The sequence below is a fragment of the Myxocyprinus asiaticus genome, chromosome 3 (assembly GCF_019703515.2).
Source record: "Myxocyprinus asiaticus isolate MX2 ecotype Aquarium Trade chromosome 3, UBuf_Myxa_2, whole genome shotgun sequence".
Taxonomy (NCBI): Eukaryota; Metazoa; Chordata; class Actinopteri; order Cypriniformes; family Catostomidae; genus Myxocyprinus; species Myxocyprinus asiaticus.
In genome coordinates, this window is record NC_059346.1 from 46,983,253 (window position 1) to 47,001,682 (window position 18,430).

Sequence of the window (18,430 nt, forward strand, 5' to 3'; positions counted from 1 at the left end):
ATCAACATACCACATCGAAGCACTCTGAGTGCGGCCAGGCCGAACTGATCAGCAGTGACTGTTTTTTGTTTTTTTTTACATTTCTTTTTCATTTTTTTATTTGAATTGGATTTTTGCTAATCCAATTTCATAGGGCTATACTCTACATGTCGAGTTCATGTGAATCGACCCCGAAACATACAATAACGGCATATTAAGCATCTGGGATAGTGTCAGGGTATTGGACTCAAATTTCAGTTCTGATGAGTCGTCAGAGGATTCATAAAGATTTGATACGTCTCCAAAGCTGTACATAAGTCAAAGAGCTTACGTTTTAGATGTTTAAAATATGTTCATATTTAAAATTTAAGTGTCTATCCAAATGTACAAATACACTATATGGCCAAAAGTTTGTGGACATCCCCTTCTAATAAACGAATTTGGTTACTCCATTAAATCCAGTAAAGAAAAATTTTAATGTTTCTTTATGTAATGGCTTGGGCTTTGTGTGCTTCCAAATTTGTGGCATCTGTTTGGGGATAGCCCTTTTCTGTTCCAGCATGACAATGTCCCAGTGAACAAAGTGAGGTCCATAAAGAAATGGTTTACTGTGTCTGTGTACTGTGACCAACATCAATTCTTGTGTCTCAATGAGAGCAAATCCCTGCAGCCATGTTACTACATACAGTATAGTGGAAAGCCTTCCCAAAAGAGTGGAAGCTGTTATTACAGCAAAGGGGGAAATTGATGCCTAAGGTTTTGAAATCAAATGTTCATCAAGCATTATAGCCATATAGTGTATCTACAAATACTAATGTGAAATTGGCACCAAAACCTTCAGTCAGCTATTTGCAGGCTTTAAACTGACACTGGTACGTGTTATTGTTTATAAAGGTGATCAGCACTGATAAATGAAAGTCAAGTGATTCATTGTTTTGCTTAAAAGGTTGAGTGTGGCCAGTGTCATCCCACTTTCCTACTCAGCAGAATCAGAAAAAAAAAGCAAATGATCCTATGCAGCATTGTGCAATACATGACCACTGATGCCTGCATACTTTGGCTGGACATATGCATACTTTGGCCTGCTGTTTTTGTAGTAGGCCTACGTCCACATCTGATTCATGTTGTGTTTTTGCAAGTGAGCCAGTGGATTAAACTTAACTGAACTCAGATTAGGTGGCTTTGACCTACAGTAGTGGAACTTTTATTAAAGTAGAGGTGCTTTTTAGAAAACAGCTCTTTTTGCACTTGTGCTATAGCTGACTTATTCAACTCCCTGACCCTCTCTTTCCCTTCTGTACGGCCAAAAAGCCAGCCAAATATTTTCATAGGAAATAATGAAATTCCTGAAATTATTAGGAGGGAAACCTTATATCATCTGCTCTCTGTAGATTTGTCCCCTGAGCTGGCTTCCAAAGTTTCACAAGCTAACTTCTGCCATCTTTTGATAATTCCTAACAGTTTCTTTTTTTTCTTCTCAAAAACGATGGCGTCATTGTTTGTTATTTCACATCTCCAAAACCTCTCAAATCTCAGTGTGGAAATATGTAGGTTTTTTCTTGGTTAAAGAGTCAAGATTAACCAGAGATCTGCACAACAGATGCATGCCAAAGTGCTCATAAGACAGACCTGAGGCACTGAATGCTTCTAAAGACAAAATAAGGTTCCTTAATATATATTCTGATCAGTCTACAGATATTTCAGGACTTAAAAAAATTGTAACCTACTGAGTTGTTCTCTCAGTAAGTGTAGAATTAAGCATGCAATTTGAGGTCTATACCAGTGGTTCTCAACTCACAGGTCTGTTCTGACAGGGACAGCAGGGAAAAAAACAATGCAAAATGCAAATAATGCAATGCAACTAACCATATACTCATACATAATTAGAATAGCAAAATACCTGTAAATAGGCTAATCAGCATTTAAAATGAAGGAGAAAATGCTTCTCATATCATTTGTTGTTGACGTCAAAGGCTGTGTCCGATCAAACATTTTGGTAAATTTGCACAAATTCATCTAAACTAGCCAAATTAAGCAGATGCCAACACGAAGATTGCATGACACTCCCTCATCCTCGAAAGCCAGGAACAGAACTATGTAAGGTAAAAAAATAAAAATAAAAATACAACTTAGACAAAATTAACTACGGATTCACTTGCTGTGAAATAAACATGTTTTGTGTCAACCACAATACATTTTTTGCTGTGAATTGTTGGCTGTCGAAAGCATGAAATCATTGTAATTGAAGCAGCATTTAGAAACCAAAATTTGTACATTTTCCTATTCAGCCTCTGTCTTGTTAATAATTTTTTATATTATTTGGCCCATGCTGTTCATGGTGGTATTAAGACATAAGGGCATTTTTGTTCACTTTTAAACAATTGGCAATTTTAGTACTGTGTTGGGTTGCCACTTGATAACCAGTGTCTAATTTGGGTCCTGAAGCAAAACCAGTTAAAGGGATAGTTCACCCAAAAATGAAAATTCTCTCATCATTTACTCACCCTCATGCCATCCCAGATGTGTATGACTTTCTTTATTCTGCTGAACACAAACAAAGATTTTTAGAAGAATATTTCAACTCTGTAGGTCCATACAATGCAAGTGAATGGGTGCCAAAATTTTGAAGCTCTACAAATCACAAATAGGCAGCATAAATTGAATCCATACGACTCCAGTGGTTAAATCAATGTCTTCAGAAGCGATATGATATGATAGGTGTGGGTGAGAAACAGATCAATATTTATGTTCTTTTTTACTATAAATTCTCCTTCCTGCCCAGTATGTGGCAATATGCACAAAAATGTGAATCATCAAAGACAAAGGAAGAACAATGTGAAAGTGGAGATTTCTAGCGAAAAAAGGACTTAAATGTTGATTTGTTTCTCACCCACACCAATCATATAGCTTCTGAAGACATGGATTTAACAGCTGGAGTCATTTAGATTACTTTTATGCTGCCTTTATGTGATTTTGGAGCTTCAAAATTTTGGTAGAGCTGAAATATTCTTCTAAAATGTTTTGTTTGTGTTCAGCAGAAGAAAGAAAGTCATACACACCTGGGATGGCATGAGGGTGAGTAAATGATGAGAAATTTTTCATTTTTGGGTGAACTATCCCTTTAAGAACCAATGGTCAGTACCACACAAGATGTTTCCACTCTGTGGTCTTGCTCATTGACAGCTGTACTGGCTTGTAACTTCACAACCACAGCTAATCATCAATTTTCTGCCTAGCGAACATCAAGCCAACTCCCACCCTCCCCCACCCCCATATCCGATCATATCTGGGCAACAATGCAACTTCTTCCTGCACTTTCTGTCAACAAAGGAGTGTTGTTGGATGTTGTTTAAATTCTATTTCCAAAATATTGTAAAACACTGAGCATATTGTGCCTGGTTGGTGATATTTAGTTAGTTGACATGAAATACTTCCTGCAGTGTGACATGCTACACTCCATCTAAAACTATCTTAAACAGCATTTAGCTAATTATTTTAAAAATATCATTCAAGCGGTTCTATGACCTCACATTAATTGAGTGAATTCATGAAATATTTTGTATATTTATCACATTGCAGAACAATTTATCTTAGAATGAACTAGTGCAGGCAAAAGGGGGATTAAAAGAAATGTTGACCAGTCTCAACACCTAAAATATACACTTTAGTTTAAACATATAGCTACATTTTAGCCTAATTAAAAGCTCATACACATGCTTTAGGCTGTACAATGATAGAAATTCTTCTTTAAATAGTTGTACAGATTTCGTATATGATTGGAAATATAGTAGCTACACACGTTTACATGACTTACTCTCTTTCTTTTGAACTGTCATGAGGCTTCCACTGTTGCTCTTTTATGACAGAGAGTGATGACTTCACAAGACATAGTGCCATGGTAGAAGGCTTACATGAATATAAAAAACAGGAAATGGTCATCCTGTCTTCTAAGCCTGTGTCTTCCTTAGAAGGTTAATACATCAAAAAGCACTACAAAGCAATACATACATTTATATAATGTCTCGGCTAACCCAGGGTTTAGCAGCATGACAACAGATACTGTGTTTGATTGGTCCTCACGGTGAGCTGGTTAACAGATGTTCCTCTTAAGATGAGGAATGAGGCTTGACTGTTTTTTTTAACCTTTTTTTCTCTTTGAATAGTGGAGGTGGGTGTTTACTACGTTTGAACGTGTTGGAGGTAGGAGATCAGTGCCATTTATTATTCCTTTTAAAAAAGCATTTTTCAAAAGGGAAATGTTTTGAGAAAATTAAGTAGGGCCTCCCGTAAAGACAGAAGGGGTTAGTGGAGAGGCGATATGAAATACTATACGTCTGCGCAAATATGAATATATGCATGGTAACATGCTGTTGTACTTATGTAAATGTATGTCTCCAGCAAGCCAGCATTCATCACTCCAGAGCGGCATGTCTTTGTTAGACTTGTGTGACAGTTATCACTGCAGGGGAAATACTTGTATGGGAATAACATGCCAAGTGTGTATGAGGTGAAATAATAAGCATTTTAAAGGGGCCGTGTTTGGAACTATCCAAATGACACAATGCATTCCTAACTAGACAGGGCCAGTGACCTCTGACCTCAGAGCTGTCTGCAGAGTAAGGCTCAGGTTTCCTTCCAAATACAAACTCTCTGTGTGACAGCCTCACTAGGGCCATTAAATTACAGAACACTGCTTCTCCTGACAAACATTGACACACACACACACACACACACACACACACACACACACACACACACACACACACACACACACACACACACACACACACACACACACACACACACACTCACTCACTCACTCTCACTTATATGCACACAAATACTTTGTGTATTTTCTGTATGGGCTTTTCCACCTATCATGAGATAGATATCACTGATATATTTGATTAATAAATAAACAATAAATTAATAAAAGTGTGAAACTCATGAATATCATATCCGGGTCATATTTCACCCCAAAACCAAAAGAAAAATCAGAAAAATTATATTTTGCATAAAGGAAATTAAGCCTGTCTTTAGGACTATTACGATTTGTGTGGTAATACATAAAGCAATAATGAGAATCATCCTGTCTGGACACTTGTCTTTTTTCATCATACATTTTAAAAAGTATAACAATTACAACCATAAAATTTTAAGAATATGCAGTTTTATTTTTTTACATTATGATAACGTGAATGATATTTTTTGCATTATAGAAATAAGATTTGGAGGGAAAAATTGTTGAAAATTATTTCACAATTTAAAAAAAATCTTTGAATCTAGAATCTTTGGAGCAATGTTACAAGTGTCTTTCTGTTCTGCTGTCTCAGGGCTTATATGGACGTGAAGGAGCTGAAAGAGGTTTTAAATTTGGATGGATCCACACACTTGAACATATTCTTTGCTAACTCATCTGATGAAGATCTTGCTGGTGTGGCCACGTGGCCCTGGGATAAAGAAGCTTTATCACATTTAGGTAAATAAATACATAAACCACTAAAATGTATACAATTACAATTTTATTACCATAACCAAGGTATATGAATATGGTAATCATTCGGTATCATGTTATATATCAAAATGCCATGGTATTGGCATCTGATACACTCCCTATACAATGGTACCAACACAGTACTTTTAGGACTTGTTCCTGTCGAGAACCCCCTCCCCCTCCCGTTCCCCCTTTACATTATATGGTGCTAAAAATGCTTATGATGCCTTCTTGTTTTGTCTATTTTTGAGGTGGGATCGTACTGAACCCTTCATTTTATGGTACATTTGGCCACACTCACACCATGATCCATGAGATTGGACACAGTCTTGGACTGTACCATGTCTTCAGGGGAATCTCAGAGGTCGAGTCCTGTAATGATGCCTGTTTAGAGACAGAGCCTTCCTTAGAGACAGGAGATCTGTGTGCAGATACCAACCCCACGCCTAAGTACAAGTACTGCAGAGACCCTGAGCCTGGCAATGATACCTGCGGGCGACGGCATTTCACAAACACTCCCTTCAACAATTACATGAGCTATGCTGGTGAGACCTACAGAGACAAACACAAGTGGACATACAGTGGCCCAAAAAGTATTTGCATTTTGTTGAATTTCATTCCATTAGATAACGAACTATTAAACCAAGTGGCACCTGAAATGATACTAGACCCTTTAATGATGCTAGAACCTAACTTCATTTTTCTTATCCATTTTGCAATTACTTTTGACCAATTTGTCTCAAGGTCATTTTTAGTGGATGTATGAAGTCAGTTCACCTTATATGTATACCTTATATGTAATCTGTATATATACTGTATATATAGTACTGTATATACTGTATATATTGTTTATCATTTAAAGCCTATCATACTTCTATTATGAAATGTTTTGCTTGAAATGTGTGCCTGTCCAATTTCTTTAAAAAATATGCCACTTGGTTTGATATTTTGTAATTTAATGCTATAACAACTCTATATTTTAAGTGAGGCTTAAGTATCCATATACATTTTGGGGCCACTGTACACATAAAAATATTACACATACACATGCAAATGTCTTTTGATATCGGATGAGCAGCATTGGTAAAATTCTTGATAAAGAGATAAACAGACATACAATACACATACTGTATACACACACACACGTTCATAGTCTGGAGTGTAATGTTGATGATTCATTAGAACTTGGTTCTTTTTGTTTCCCTAAAGATGATGACTGCACAGATTCCTTCACGCTCAACCAGGTGGCCAGGATGCACTGTTACCTGGATCTGATCTACCAGTCTTGGAGACCTGGCAGTAAACCAGCTCCTGTTCCTCTTCCTCCTCGAGTAACAGGGCAAGACCAAGACTCCCTCACACTGGAGTGGTTCCCTGCTCTTACTGGCCACTACTTTGACAGGTGAAAAAGAACTAGGGGCCAAAGCTGTTCCTAGATCTTACAAATGATTATAGATGCTGTAGAGAGAGGAAACCTGATGCAAAATGATATGCTGCACACTTTGAAATACTTTGAAAGTAACTATTTCATGACGTGTTTCATTCATTGATTTTTACTGTTTCATGCTGTAATTTCCTTAAGGTTTTATTTGTTAATTCCAATTCCATTCTGCAGGTTTTATAATATACAAGTAAAACATGAATGAAGACCCTGAAGTTATTATAGATAAAAAATGAATTAAAGATAAAAAAATTATTGGCTTTAATAAAAATTTAATGTTAAGATACTAAAAAGGTCAAAGTCAACCATTTCAAGGTGTAATCTAGGTCAGAGAGGCTTAATCTCCTGAGTCCCGAGCATGACTGCTGTGTGCATTTTCCATTTACCTTTTTGATTTGTAACTAGTAGCACCTAATAAACATGCAAATAATAATAATAATAATAATAATAATAATAATAATAATAATAATTTCTAGAGCAAATCGTTTTCTTAAAAATGGACAGCAACATATGTGGACATTGGGACTATGTAGTGACATTTTAAAGTATACCAAGCTATAGAAAGTCAGATTTTTTAAATCAGTTTTTTATTATGTTTCCAGGAGTGTTGGTTATTCATGTTTTTGAGACATTACAGACATTACATCAGAAAGTAGCATGATTCATTCTAATTCAAAGTAATGTCCAGCATCATCCAATCACTGCCAACCATGTTAAAATAAAATTATACATGATAAATTCTTATTCAGTGTACTGATTATCATTGTCCCATGTCTGCCAAACATGTTGAGTGGTCCAAACATCAACTGCAGCCTGAAACTGAACTTTTGGTCAGATTTTAGGAGTGAATGCATTTAGCTGCATAGAGAGCTATAGGATGCTCCCTTGCTCCCTATTTAGCTCCCTATTTAAAGTGACGAGCAATAAAAGTTACTATGTCTCTTCCATGTAAATTTGACTTTATCCTTACCAGATGGGACCGTAATGAGTGACAGGACATTTTGTTGATCGATTGGTTTCAATTTATACAACGTCACACTTGGTAGCCCCACTCACAGTAAAATCTTATCGGTCCAAAATCCCACTCCATACAGCTGTATATTAAACATCAAATATGACATGTCGCACAGCAGTTTTGCTCGTCTATTGAAACTTGTTACCCCATGCCTGTTTAGGTGTTACATGTCTCTCTCAAATGCCCTATCCATTAAACAACAATTTGTAGTGTTGCTGTGTCTAAGTTGCTACCTTGGCTGTCTGTTGATTTCCTAGAGAAGTGGGATCAGTGTGTGACAGATGTACTGAAGTTGGGGTGCTCCTGCAGTACGCCTCTAACTCCTCCTCGCCCAGACCCTGCGCCCCCTCTGGCCACTGGAGCCCACGTGAGGCAGAAGGTAAGACTTAACAACGATGATGGTTTTTAACAGAAATTTTAGACTCAAATATTATCCAAATATAATCCATAAAACTCTGCCATGGATGCCGTTATGTGGTAACTGAGATGATTTTGAGAGCAGACTGACCACTCCAGGAAAAAACAAAGATTCGGCAGATCCTTCACCTTTAAAAGGAATGAACACTTCATTAATTTATATCTGTTAACTTAGATCTTAGATGTAACTGTATTGAAGTGCTGTCCAAAACATTCTTTAAATTATGAGTAAATGAACACAACAATAGCATAACTTTACATTATGCTATTAATAAATCATTGCATACAAAGAGACAAACAGACGATTTAGTGGTTTTGTTAGTGGTCTACTTGAAATATTTTTAGGAGTTTTCCTGTTTGAATTTAAACTGACTGCTTTGGCAAAGTGAAAGGGGTCTGTTTCTGTTGACACTTGGAAATTGTGTTTAATTGGTGAGTTCTGTTCAAAACCATTAATGTGCAGTTTTATGGAGTGGGATAAATGATTAAAACATTGCACCTATTGCAGGACGCCAAGTGAGGCCAATATTGGACAGAACAGCAGAGTAATCCTTGAGGAAAAGAACTAGAAAGTGTGGAAAAAATTAGTCATGGGGGTTGTCATAAATTTTGATTTTCTCATGTGTTTATTTTAAGGCTCGAAATATGTGGATATATAAATATATGGAAGAATTTGTCCATAGAGCTTTGTGCACATAAATGAATGTTGTTTTTACCATGGGGAATGAGTCATGTTTTCCTGTGCTGTATCAATGTCCCTGCCCTCATAGGTCAACCTTTGATCCGGTATCACAGGAAGAAGCCCTACTGCTATCCTCAGGCTTCTCCTTATCGGAATTCTGTAGAATCCAGTCCTTTTGGGTTATGGTGTTATTTTATTAGTAAGAAGCTGTCTATATAGAAGTCAGTTTACTATAGTTTGGTATTTCTAATTTAGTCTTTATTTCTATATTATTGTAAAAAAAAAAAAGAAATTGTCATTAAAATGTAGTGTCATTTTTGACAAATTTTAGAGTTTTTTTAGTTTTTAGTAGAGATGCACTGATACTACTCTGTATTAACTGTATCAGGCCGATATTGGGAGGTGAATACTCATACTTGGCATCAGTGTCATCAGTTTTTATTTCAGCTAACGAAAATGCTATTATGCATTTTTTATTTAAATTTGTGTCAATGATAGCAACACTGTACCTACGCACTCAATTTGCACTAGGCTCTACCAGCCAAGACAAGTGTCCACTATTTTAGCTTTAACTGCAAAAGCTCTTGAAAAAGAGAATTGGACTTGACATTGAAATGCTGAAAACAACTTCAGAGACCTGCATTCCCAGGGCTGGCTGTTTTTCTGTTTAATTACTTAATTACTTCATTTGGGGTGCTTTTAGAAATGGGTGAGTCAGACTTGTGGCGGGTAAAGCCGTAAGTGTATGCTTGTATCCCTCAAAGCCAAGTTGGCCTAGCGGTGCCTACTCATAGTCAGCTGAGAAGGCATGCCCAGGCTTGCCATGGCCACAACATTTTAACTATGCTTTGTATTTGGATGGTTTCCCTGGTGTACTCCATAGCCTGGTCCATCTTTCCACTGTTTATAATCAGATACAAAACCTGACTTTGAGGACCCACAGCTGGCTTGAACCTCTGCCCTTCAACATTTTCTGAAAATCACCTGTCTACAACGCTTTCTCGGTCTAATGCATGCCCTCTGTATTTAAAGGGATAGTTCACTTTACAATGAACATTCTGTCATTTACACACCCTCATGTTTTTCCAAACCAATATAACCTTTTTTTTTTCTTCTGTGGAACACTAAATGAGATGTTAGGCAGAATTTAAGTGTCAGTCACTCTTCACTTTCATTGTATGGAAAAAAGATGCAATGAGAGTGATTGGTGACTGAAACAACTTGAGCATGATTACAGAATTTTATATTTGGGCTCAATATTCCTTAAATCATCTAGGTTAAACAAGCAACTTGGATAATTATTTCCCCATCAAGTGTCCTTAGATGCCCTTATCATGTTGCCGGAATTCAAGAAAAGATCAACACAGGCATAACAAATATATGGATGCAAGAGTGCTGGGCAAAGTCAACTAGATTTGCCACGCAAATTACCCTGTGGTCGCTTGTGTTCATGAGAAGGATCCCAGAGTTGATTGAAAACATGGAGAAGTACAAATGTGAGACTCAATACCAGGAATGTTAGGAATGACTTGTGTCTCTGTCCCACTCTTACCTCAACGGTTCATTTGTCTGCCATGCTGCTGTTGTCTAGAAACAGTCCCGTACACTAGTCTGTTTCCTATTGCCATCTATTACCAAGATAACTTACTGATTCTGACTGTCCCTATTGAAAAATACAGCATAGAACAGCATGAATTTCCATGCAGTTCCAGGCTGGCTTATACTGGTTCGGGCTGGTCTTGCTGCATAGCCATGCTGTAGTTTTTTTGTAGTCAAGCTACAGTGTTCATCTCTGTGTCCAAGTATACCTGACACAATGTAATGTAACCGACACGGATGCCAGCATAAAAGTAGTCCATGCGACTCCAGTCAATCAGTGAATGTCTTCTGAAGCGAATTGATAGGTTTATGTAAGAAACAAGTCGATAATTAAAACATTTATAACTTTAAATCGGCGCTTCCATCCAGGGCTCTGATGCTGTTTGAAATGGCCGAATGATGGTCGTTCTTCTGTTGTAAATAAACACCGCTTCTGAATTCTCTCGTGAGCTCACAGACGTGCTTACGTGACATGACATGTAATGCATCATCTGCTGGAAGGAAGCGCTTTTTAAATGTTAATAAAGTTTTAATTATCTATTTATTTTTTCACACAAACGTATCGATTTGCTTCAGAAGACATTCATTGATTGACTGGAGTCGTGTGGATTACTTTTATGCTGCCTAAATGTGACTATTGGACTGTCAAAGTGCTGGCACCCGTAAACTTCCATTATAAGGACCTGACAGAGCTCTATCTTCTTCTAAATCGTAATTTGTGTTCTGCTGAAGAAAGACAGTCATACACATCTGGGATGGCATCAGGGTAAGTGAATAATGAGAGAATTTTCATTTTTTTGATGAACTATTCCTTTAAAACCTAAACCTAACTGATAGCATCATAAAAGCAACCATGTCATTTTATGGTGCTTCTATGACACTTTTGGCTCACATGTCGCCTCATTTACTCTGCTGAACTCGTACCCCAGTCTCTCAGTTAAGCTAACTTGGTTGTGTTTGAATAAGCTTGTAATTGTAGTTGGTAATGTAATGCAAACATTAAAATGTATCACCTTACAAGGCATGCACTACAGTAAAAGTGTACTGATGTCATAAGATAGCATTGTGTGAGGAATAGAACTAAAATTAAGAGTATGAACTGATAATGTGCCGTTTTACTTGTGATTTTTGTGTAAGTGAATAAAAGTCTTGGTTGTTGTAGCACTTCTAGTGTTTATTTCACCAGGAAACGGCCTTGATACGTTCACAAGGCCAGTTGTGGTCCGATTAACTTGTATATTATCTTGGTCTGTTATTCCGACTTCACAGAAATCGGACTGGTGAGATCTCAGTTGGACTCAAGCGTTTACATTACATTTTAAAGGGATAGTTCACCCAAATATGTCAATTCTCTTTATTTCTCTCTTAGGCCCATACAATGCAAATGAATGGGGACCAGACCTTTCAAGCTCCAAAAAATCATATAAAGGCAGCATATAATCCATACAACTCCAGTAGATAAATCTATGTTTTCAGAATCGATATAATAGGTGTGGGTGAGAAACAGATCAATATTTAAGTCCTTTTTTACTATAAATCTCCACTTTCACATTCACATTCTAAAAGTAAATGTTACCCACAAGTTATTCAGAAGACATATATTAATTGTTTTGGATGAATTATCCCTTTAAGATTTAATTTTAAGATGATTTATCAGTCCGACTGAAATTAAACTTTAAAAGTATATGTAATGCTCTACTAAACTAAAACTCACTAAGCTAATTGGTTTGTTTTGGACAATCCTGTTCTTCTTGATGGCTTGCTCTATTTCTGGCTCTGTTCTGTCCTTTCCACCCTTATCCATCTAATATTTCCTCTAATATTCCCTTATTCAGCAACTGAGGTACATGAGGGGACCTATATGGGAGACATTTTGCAAGATTTTGTGCATTTGATATTGTGAAAATGCATCCAGTTTCAGAACATCCTAGTTTGTTTTGGCCATCGAATAGAGCAACAAATACCCACCTTCGAACAAAGGAGATATTTGAGTCTGCGGAGCTAATTAGACGTGTTAGAGAGGTTACCTAGAGGCTTGGCAACCAAATAAATATTAACAAAACGTTTTCCCACATTTTTTCCATTAATCATTTAACTTGCCGTTACAATATAAATGACGCTTGCCTTTATTTGTCATGTAACATGCCAGAACAACTTTATTTAAATTGTATTATTCATTTATTATTTAATTATTTCAATGCAGCTACAGTGGCACTAAAACGTATATGGAGAGTTAGAGCACACTTAAAAATGCTTGATTATCATTTAATTGGATAACAACGACAATAATATCAAACCAAATAATTTCGATAGATTTTAAGTTATAAATAGATTAGGGTTAGGGTTAGGTTTAGTTCAGGGTTAGGGTCAAAATTAAGACAAAAATATTTGGACACTTTTTGAAGGTAACATGTCAATTGTTAATGACAAACTCCAGCTGTGTTTATCTGCTTGAGGGGAACTGGCTTTATACATCCTCAAAAAATTACCTTTGGACCAGTTGGTTAAAAGTAATTGCAAAAATGTGCAGTAAAAAAGTGACTATTATGAAAAGGTCTAGGATCATTAATCTCATCACACTATGTAACACAATTTTTGTTCCTGGGTAGTAAGTGTTATTTCTTAATTGCTTATGTCTCAAAAGTATAGAAAATGGCTATTATTCCCCACAAACTTTGCTTTTGTGACCAGGACAGTGATATTATTTCCAATGAGAAAACGGGCAAATTTTTGTTTTTTCATTCACATAAAGTCAGAAAAAAACAACATATGAATCCAAAATCCTTCTTTATCTGTGGTCCGATGAAGACACCGGCTTTGACCTTTGCCTCAGACAGCTTAGGGAAGAAGTCTTGAAGGTACTTGAAGGCTCCTTATCTAGAGCTCTGACAAATTGTTTCATAAGGCCCAATTTGATGTGCAGTGGTGGCATCAGCACCTTCCGAGGGTCCACCAGTGGCTACCACTTGATGTTGTTCCTCCCCATAGAGAACTTGGTCCGCTGTGGCCAGTCTCGCCTGTGGTAGTGCGCCTTGGTGTCCCTGCTATCCCAATGGCAAAGATAGCAGGGAAACTTGGTAAAACCGCCTTGGAAACCCATCAGGAATGCCACCATTTTGAAGTCTCCTATGACCTCCCAGCCGTACTCATCATACTTCAAGGCATCCAGCAAGGTCTTGATGCTGTTGTAATCCTATTTGAGGTGCACCGAGTGTGCCAGGGGAAGAGACGGGTACTTGTTACCATTATGGACCAGCACGGCTTTGAATATCACTTTAGTATAAATACATGTTAATTTGGATTCATATGTTGTTTTTTTCTGACTTTATGTGAATGAAAAGACACAAATTCACCCGTTTTCTCATCGGAAATAGGTACATTTCAAAAGATCACTGTCCTGATCACAAAAGTAAAGTTTGTGGGGAATAATAGCCATTTTCTATACTTTTGAGGTATAAGCAATTAGGAAATAACACTTACTACACAGGAAAATAAAAAATGACAGTGTCATTAACGCATTACCTTCCACTAAGTTGTCACTAGTCTTTCTGCCGTCCACATGAAAATAAATAATATAAATTCCATTTGTTTTCAGATGCCAATTTTTTATACTATTTTGTTATCTTATGCAATGAAATTCATACTTAAGTATGCCTTAAGTTTCCAAATTCTTTTTGGGGCCACTGTTTATCTGTTTGAAGTGTTTCCACAATAATGTTTGCTGCTGTTTCGTGGTGTTTAAAAATCCATGTACAGTAAGATGATATATTTCAGAGCATTTAAGTTATTATGTGAACCCATTGGTTCAGCTTTGTAATGCAAGCCATGCAGCAGCAGGTTGCAGCAGGGATTAAATTAATGATGCCTCACAGACACTTATTTCAATATACATTTAAAATTATCTTTACTTAAAATAGCAACAAGTTTGGAGTTTTTGGCCTGTGCTCTAGGTCTCATTTAAGAACATTTTTCTTCAAGAGATCCTCCCAGATTCGGTGGGGCCTCCCTGCCAAGCTCACCCCCTCTCTGCCACCCCCATTCAGCAGCCTCACAATGACCTCTTGTCAGTTTCTAAGAAAAACTGGGACCAAGGCCAGAACTCTGCAAATGACCTCCTGCCATCTTACTAAAGGACATCATTTGGCCCTCTTAGAAATTTTTGTTTTGTTTTTACAGTGTCATTCAGTAATCCAAGCACCTAATAATCAGCTGCTATATGTAGTAACTTACGGTAATTGATTTTGTTAAGGTTCATTTCTGCTGTCTTCAAGGCTCATCTGTAAATAATTAGTGGCGCTTGCTAACACTTCTAGCTATGCAAACTCGATTTTGTGCTTGTTGCGTTCGGAAATGTGTTAGCTGCATTTCATAACTCAACGCAAGTGCACGTTATATTCTCAACATTGCCACAATGGGCGCTATAATGGGCATTAGTGTGAAATATCCGCTTTTATGGTGAGTTCTTTCTTTCAAGCCAACTACTGTAATGGCAAATCAACAGTTTGAAGAGAAAATTGCTGTGCAAGTATTTTAAAGTCTTTATAATAAAATGGCATATCAAACAGAAATGTGTTCACTACCTTTTGACTGTTGAGGCTGCTGCCATATTTGTTCTATTTACATGACGTCATGACTGTCAAGTGGGAGTTGAGTTTACAACTTGTAATTAAGAGTTCCATGAAGAAAAGTGGGAATATTTTAATTAGTCTGGTAATTCCAACATGACTTGACGTAAGTATGTTCAATTGGACTGCGTGTTGGCAATGCATTTGCCAAGTGCTCGGGCCTGCATTTGCATACTTGTGGACTTAGGGTAAGAGATTCTTAAACAGCATAGCAATGCCCTGGCAACCACCCACAATGCCCTAGAATCATGCCAGCAAGTTTTGAATGGACATGTACCACTAATTTTCTTCAAAATTTCAATATCTAGTTGTGTAGTAATTTGAAAAGGATTTATTACACATATGTAACCTCATGTTGTTTAAGAAGAAATAACATGACAGTTGTTTGTACTACCTAGTTTCAGTATGAAAATTGTTTAAAACTGAAGTCTGTCATTTCTGAGTCTTGATTTTCATTTGTTGAGGCAGCAGTTACTGAGCTAAGCATCTAAGTCAATTTCACCTGACTGAATCAAGTTGTAAATGATTAAAATTGAACATTCTGTCTTCCTTAGGTCCACCAGACGTGGAGCAGACCTGTGAACCGAGCGTCTGCACATGGAGCCCCAACGCTGGGCTAGACTCAAGTAGTGTTGGCTCAGCATCTTGCCCACACCAGGGCTGCATGCTCCAGCTGGAGTTTGCCTATCCACTGGTGCCCAACTCTCTCACTGTTTGGGTCACCTTCTTTTCTTCAGAGGAAACTGGACTGCCTGCAATCCATGACATCCTTCTCCTGACACTCAGTGGTAACAATATCTCACTGGGTCCACAGTATGTGTTCTGTGACACACCATTAACCCTCAAACTAGACATGATGGAAGAGGTGTATGGGGTGCAGTTCTTCACCATGGAACAGCACCTGGAAATTGATGCTACTTTGTTGGCCTCAAAGCCAGATTACCCTCTGTGCCAGACATGCCATCCTCTACACTATAGGTTGATACGCCAGCCACCATTCACACATTCACCAAATGGGCTGATCCTTCAAGAACCCACTCTGAGATATGTGGACAGGTAAGTTGTGTGCTATAAAGCCATTAACTTGCATGGTATTCTATTGTACCAGGCTGAAAACAACCAACTTAACCAATATGCAGTTCCCATGCTGGTTTATTCTGGTTAGTGCTGGTTTGATGCTTGTCTAGGTGGTGGTTTTTCTGGTATTGCTAGTTAACCAATGCAGTCTTTCTGGTTATGCTAGTCAAAAAGCCTTGTTGAAACACCAGCACACCAGCATCCCGTGTTGCCAACCTTCAAAACACATCATACACTGGTGGCCAGCTACTATTTTTTTTTAACTCTCTGTTTTTAGATAAACTTACAAATATTCAGAGAAGAATCCGAAAAGAAAATTGGTCTTGCATGTCAGAAAGTCTTATTATGAAGCATTATTTTTCATTCTTTTAAAATAACAAACTTGCAATAACACATTTAGCCTACTCTTTTTATCCAAGACATTACACATATCAGTCCCTGCAGGGTTTGAATCTACAACCTTTCAGTTATCAGTCCAGAGCTTTCAACCCTTGGACTACAATACCCCTACTGATATTTTATATATTATGTCTTACATATGGAATAGTCTAATTTATAATACTGTACAAAATTTATATTACATGTATTATAAATGAGTCACATGAATATATTAAAGAATAATTCACCCAAAGTGATAATTCTCCTATCATTTACTCACCCTTATGCCCTCTCAAACTCGTATGACTTTCTTCTTTCTGAAGAACAAATCAAATGAGCTACAGTTCTGAACATTCCCTTAATATGGCTCTAACACAGTTCTAGAAACACTTGCACATTAATTTTGTCCTTCAACTTTGAGATTGATTTGGGTTTGACTATGTTCCCTATGAATCCCTAAACTGTTCCTGCCATGTGTTGATTTGCTTTAGAGTGCTAGGGTTGTCTTAGGTACTATGTGTGAGGTCTTCAGACATGCCCTTTACTCCCTGGGGGTCCAGGTCAGTTCAAAGAATTTCACAGCCAGCTTGTTGTCATCTGAGAGATACATGCTGAAGTGCTCCCAGGCAGTTTAACTTCATGGGATACTCATAAATTCTGAGTGCCACAAAACAGTGGGAGAGCTTTTGAAGAGACCGGGCCTCTCTTGGATGATAGATAGATAGATAGATAGATAGATAGATAGATAGATAGATAGATAGATAGATAGATAGATGGATGGATGGATGGATGGATGGATGGATGGATGGTGTGTGGGCAGTGCTTTTGAGAGTCAGATCTGTTGATCTCATTTGCACTGATGTTTGCTGTAGGTCCTTGGCAATCTATGGCTTGTTGTTAGGGAAATGTCTTGGTGATAAAGGCATTGTTTGTCCACATCAAAGTTGATGTAGTCTTTATTACAGTGGCTAGATCCCTCAGTGTTTTCCTTGTCTGTCTCCTCCATGCCATCCTGCAGAGCATCCTTTTACCTCTTTTGTCCAATTCCTTACAATCCTGGTGGTGGTTCTGCAGGAAGCCGCTCGGGTTTTTTTCATGGATATAACCACTATGGTTTGAAGACAGAGGAACAGGAGGCATTTGTCAACCCAAGCATCTACACATATTTAGTTTGAAATAGAAGATGGCCCTTATAGCCTGACCTTGACAAATGCTTAAACTAAAGCCTCATGTGGTCTTTCATGGGCTCCTGTTGTCTACAGACATAAACACAATCACAGAGAGCCTCCTAGATGGAAAACACAACAGTGACTCTCTACCAAAGTCGGCAGTTCTTAAATACATGGAAAAAAGGTCCTGTCTTACAGTTTTTTGACTATTGATTGTTGACATTTGGAAAAACAGTGCTTGTGTTATCTTGGGGACAAATTTTAGGGGAAGGGAGTTGTAAAATTGTGTTTTTTGATCAGTAACTTTTGTCAAACCCTGCATTGCGTTCAGAATTATTTAATTTTGTCCTTTCATTCACTTCATTCACATATTTTATTTCAACAGCTCTAAATGAAAGTGAAGGTTGACTGAGGCATTTATGGAACGAAACAAAAAATCAAGTTTGTAACAACATGAGGGCGAGTAAATGATGACAGAATTAAAATTTCTATGTGAACTGTTCCTTTAAGAAGGGCTTAGAAATTAGATCCTTTATGCTGTAAGCTTCATAATT

The 18,430-nt window shown here is 37.4% G+C and overlaps 1 protein-coding gene across 1 annotated transcript in view; it reads left to right on the forward strand.

Moving 5' to 3' along the window:
* pappab (pregnancy-associated plasma protein A, pappalysin 1b) overlaps positions 1-18,430 on the forward strand; it is a 138,852-nt gene that overhangs the window by 17,942 nt on the left and 102,480 nt on the right. The window contains exons 3-7 of the mRNA XM_051669375.1: positions 5,313-5,458; positions 5,725-6,018; positions 6,683-6,875; positions 8,187-8,308; positions 15,807-16,308. Of these exons, the coding sequence (XP_051525335.1) occupies positions 5,313-5,458; positions 5,725-6,018; positions 6,683-6,875; positions 8,187-8,308; positions 15,807-16,308 (1,257 nt within the window). The remainder of the gene's footprint in view (positions 1-5,312; positions 5,459-5,724; positions 6,019-6,682; positions 6,876-8,186; positions 8,309-15,806; positions 16,309-18,430) is intronic.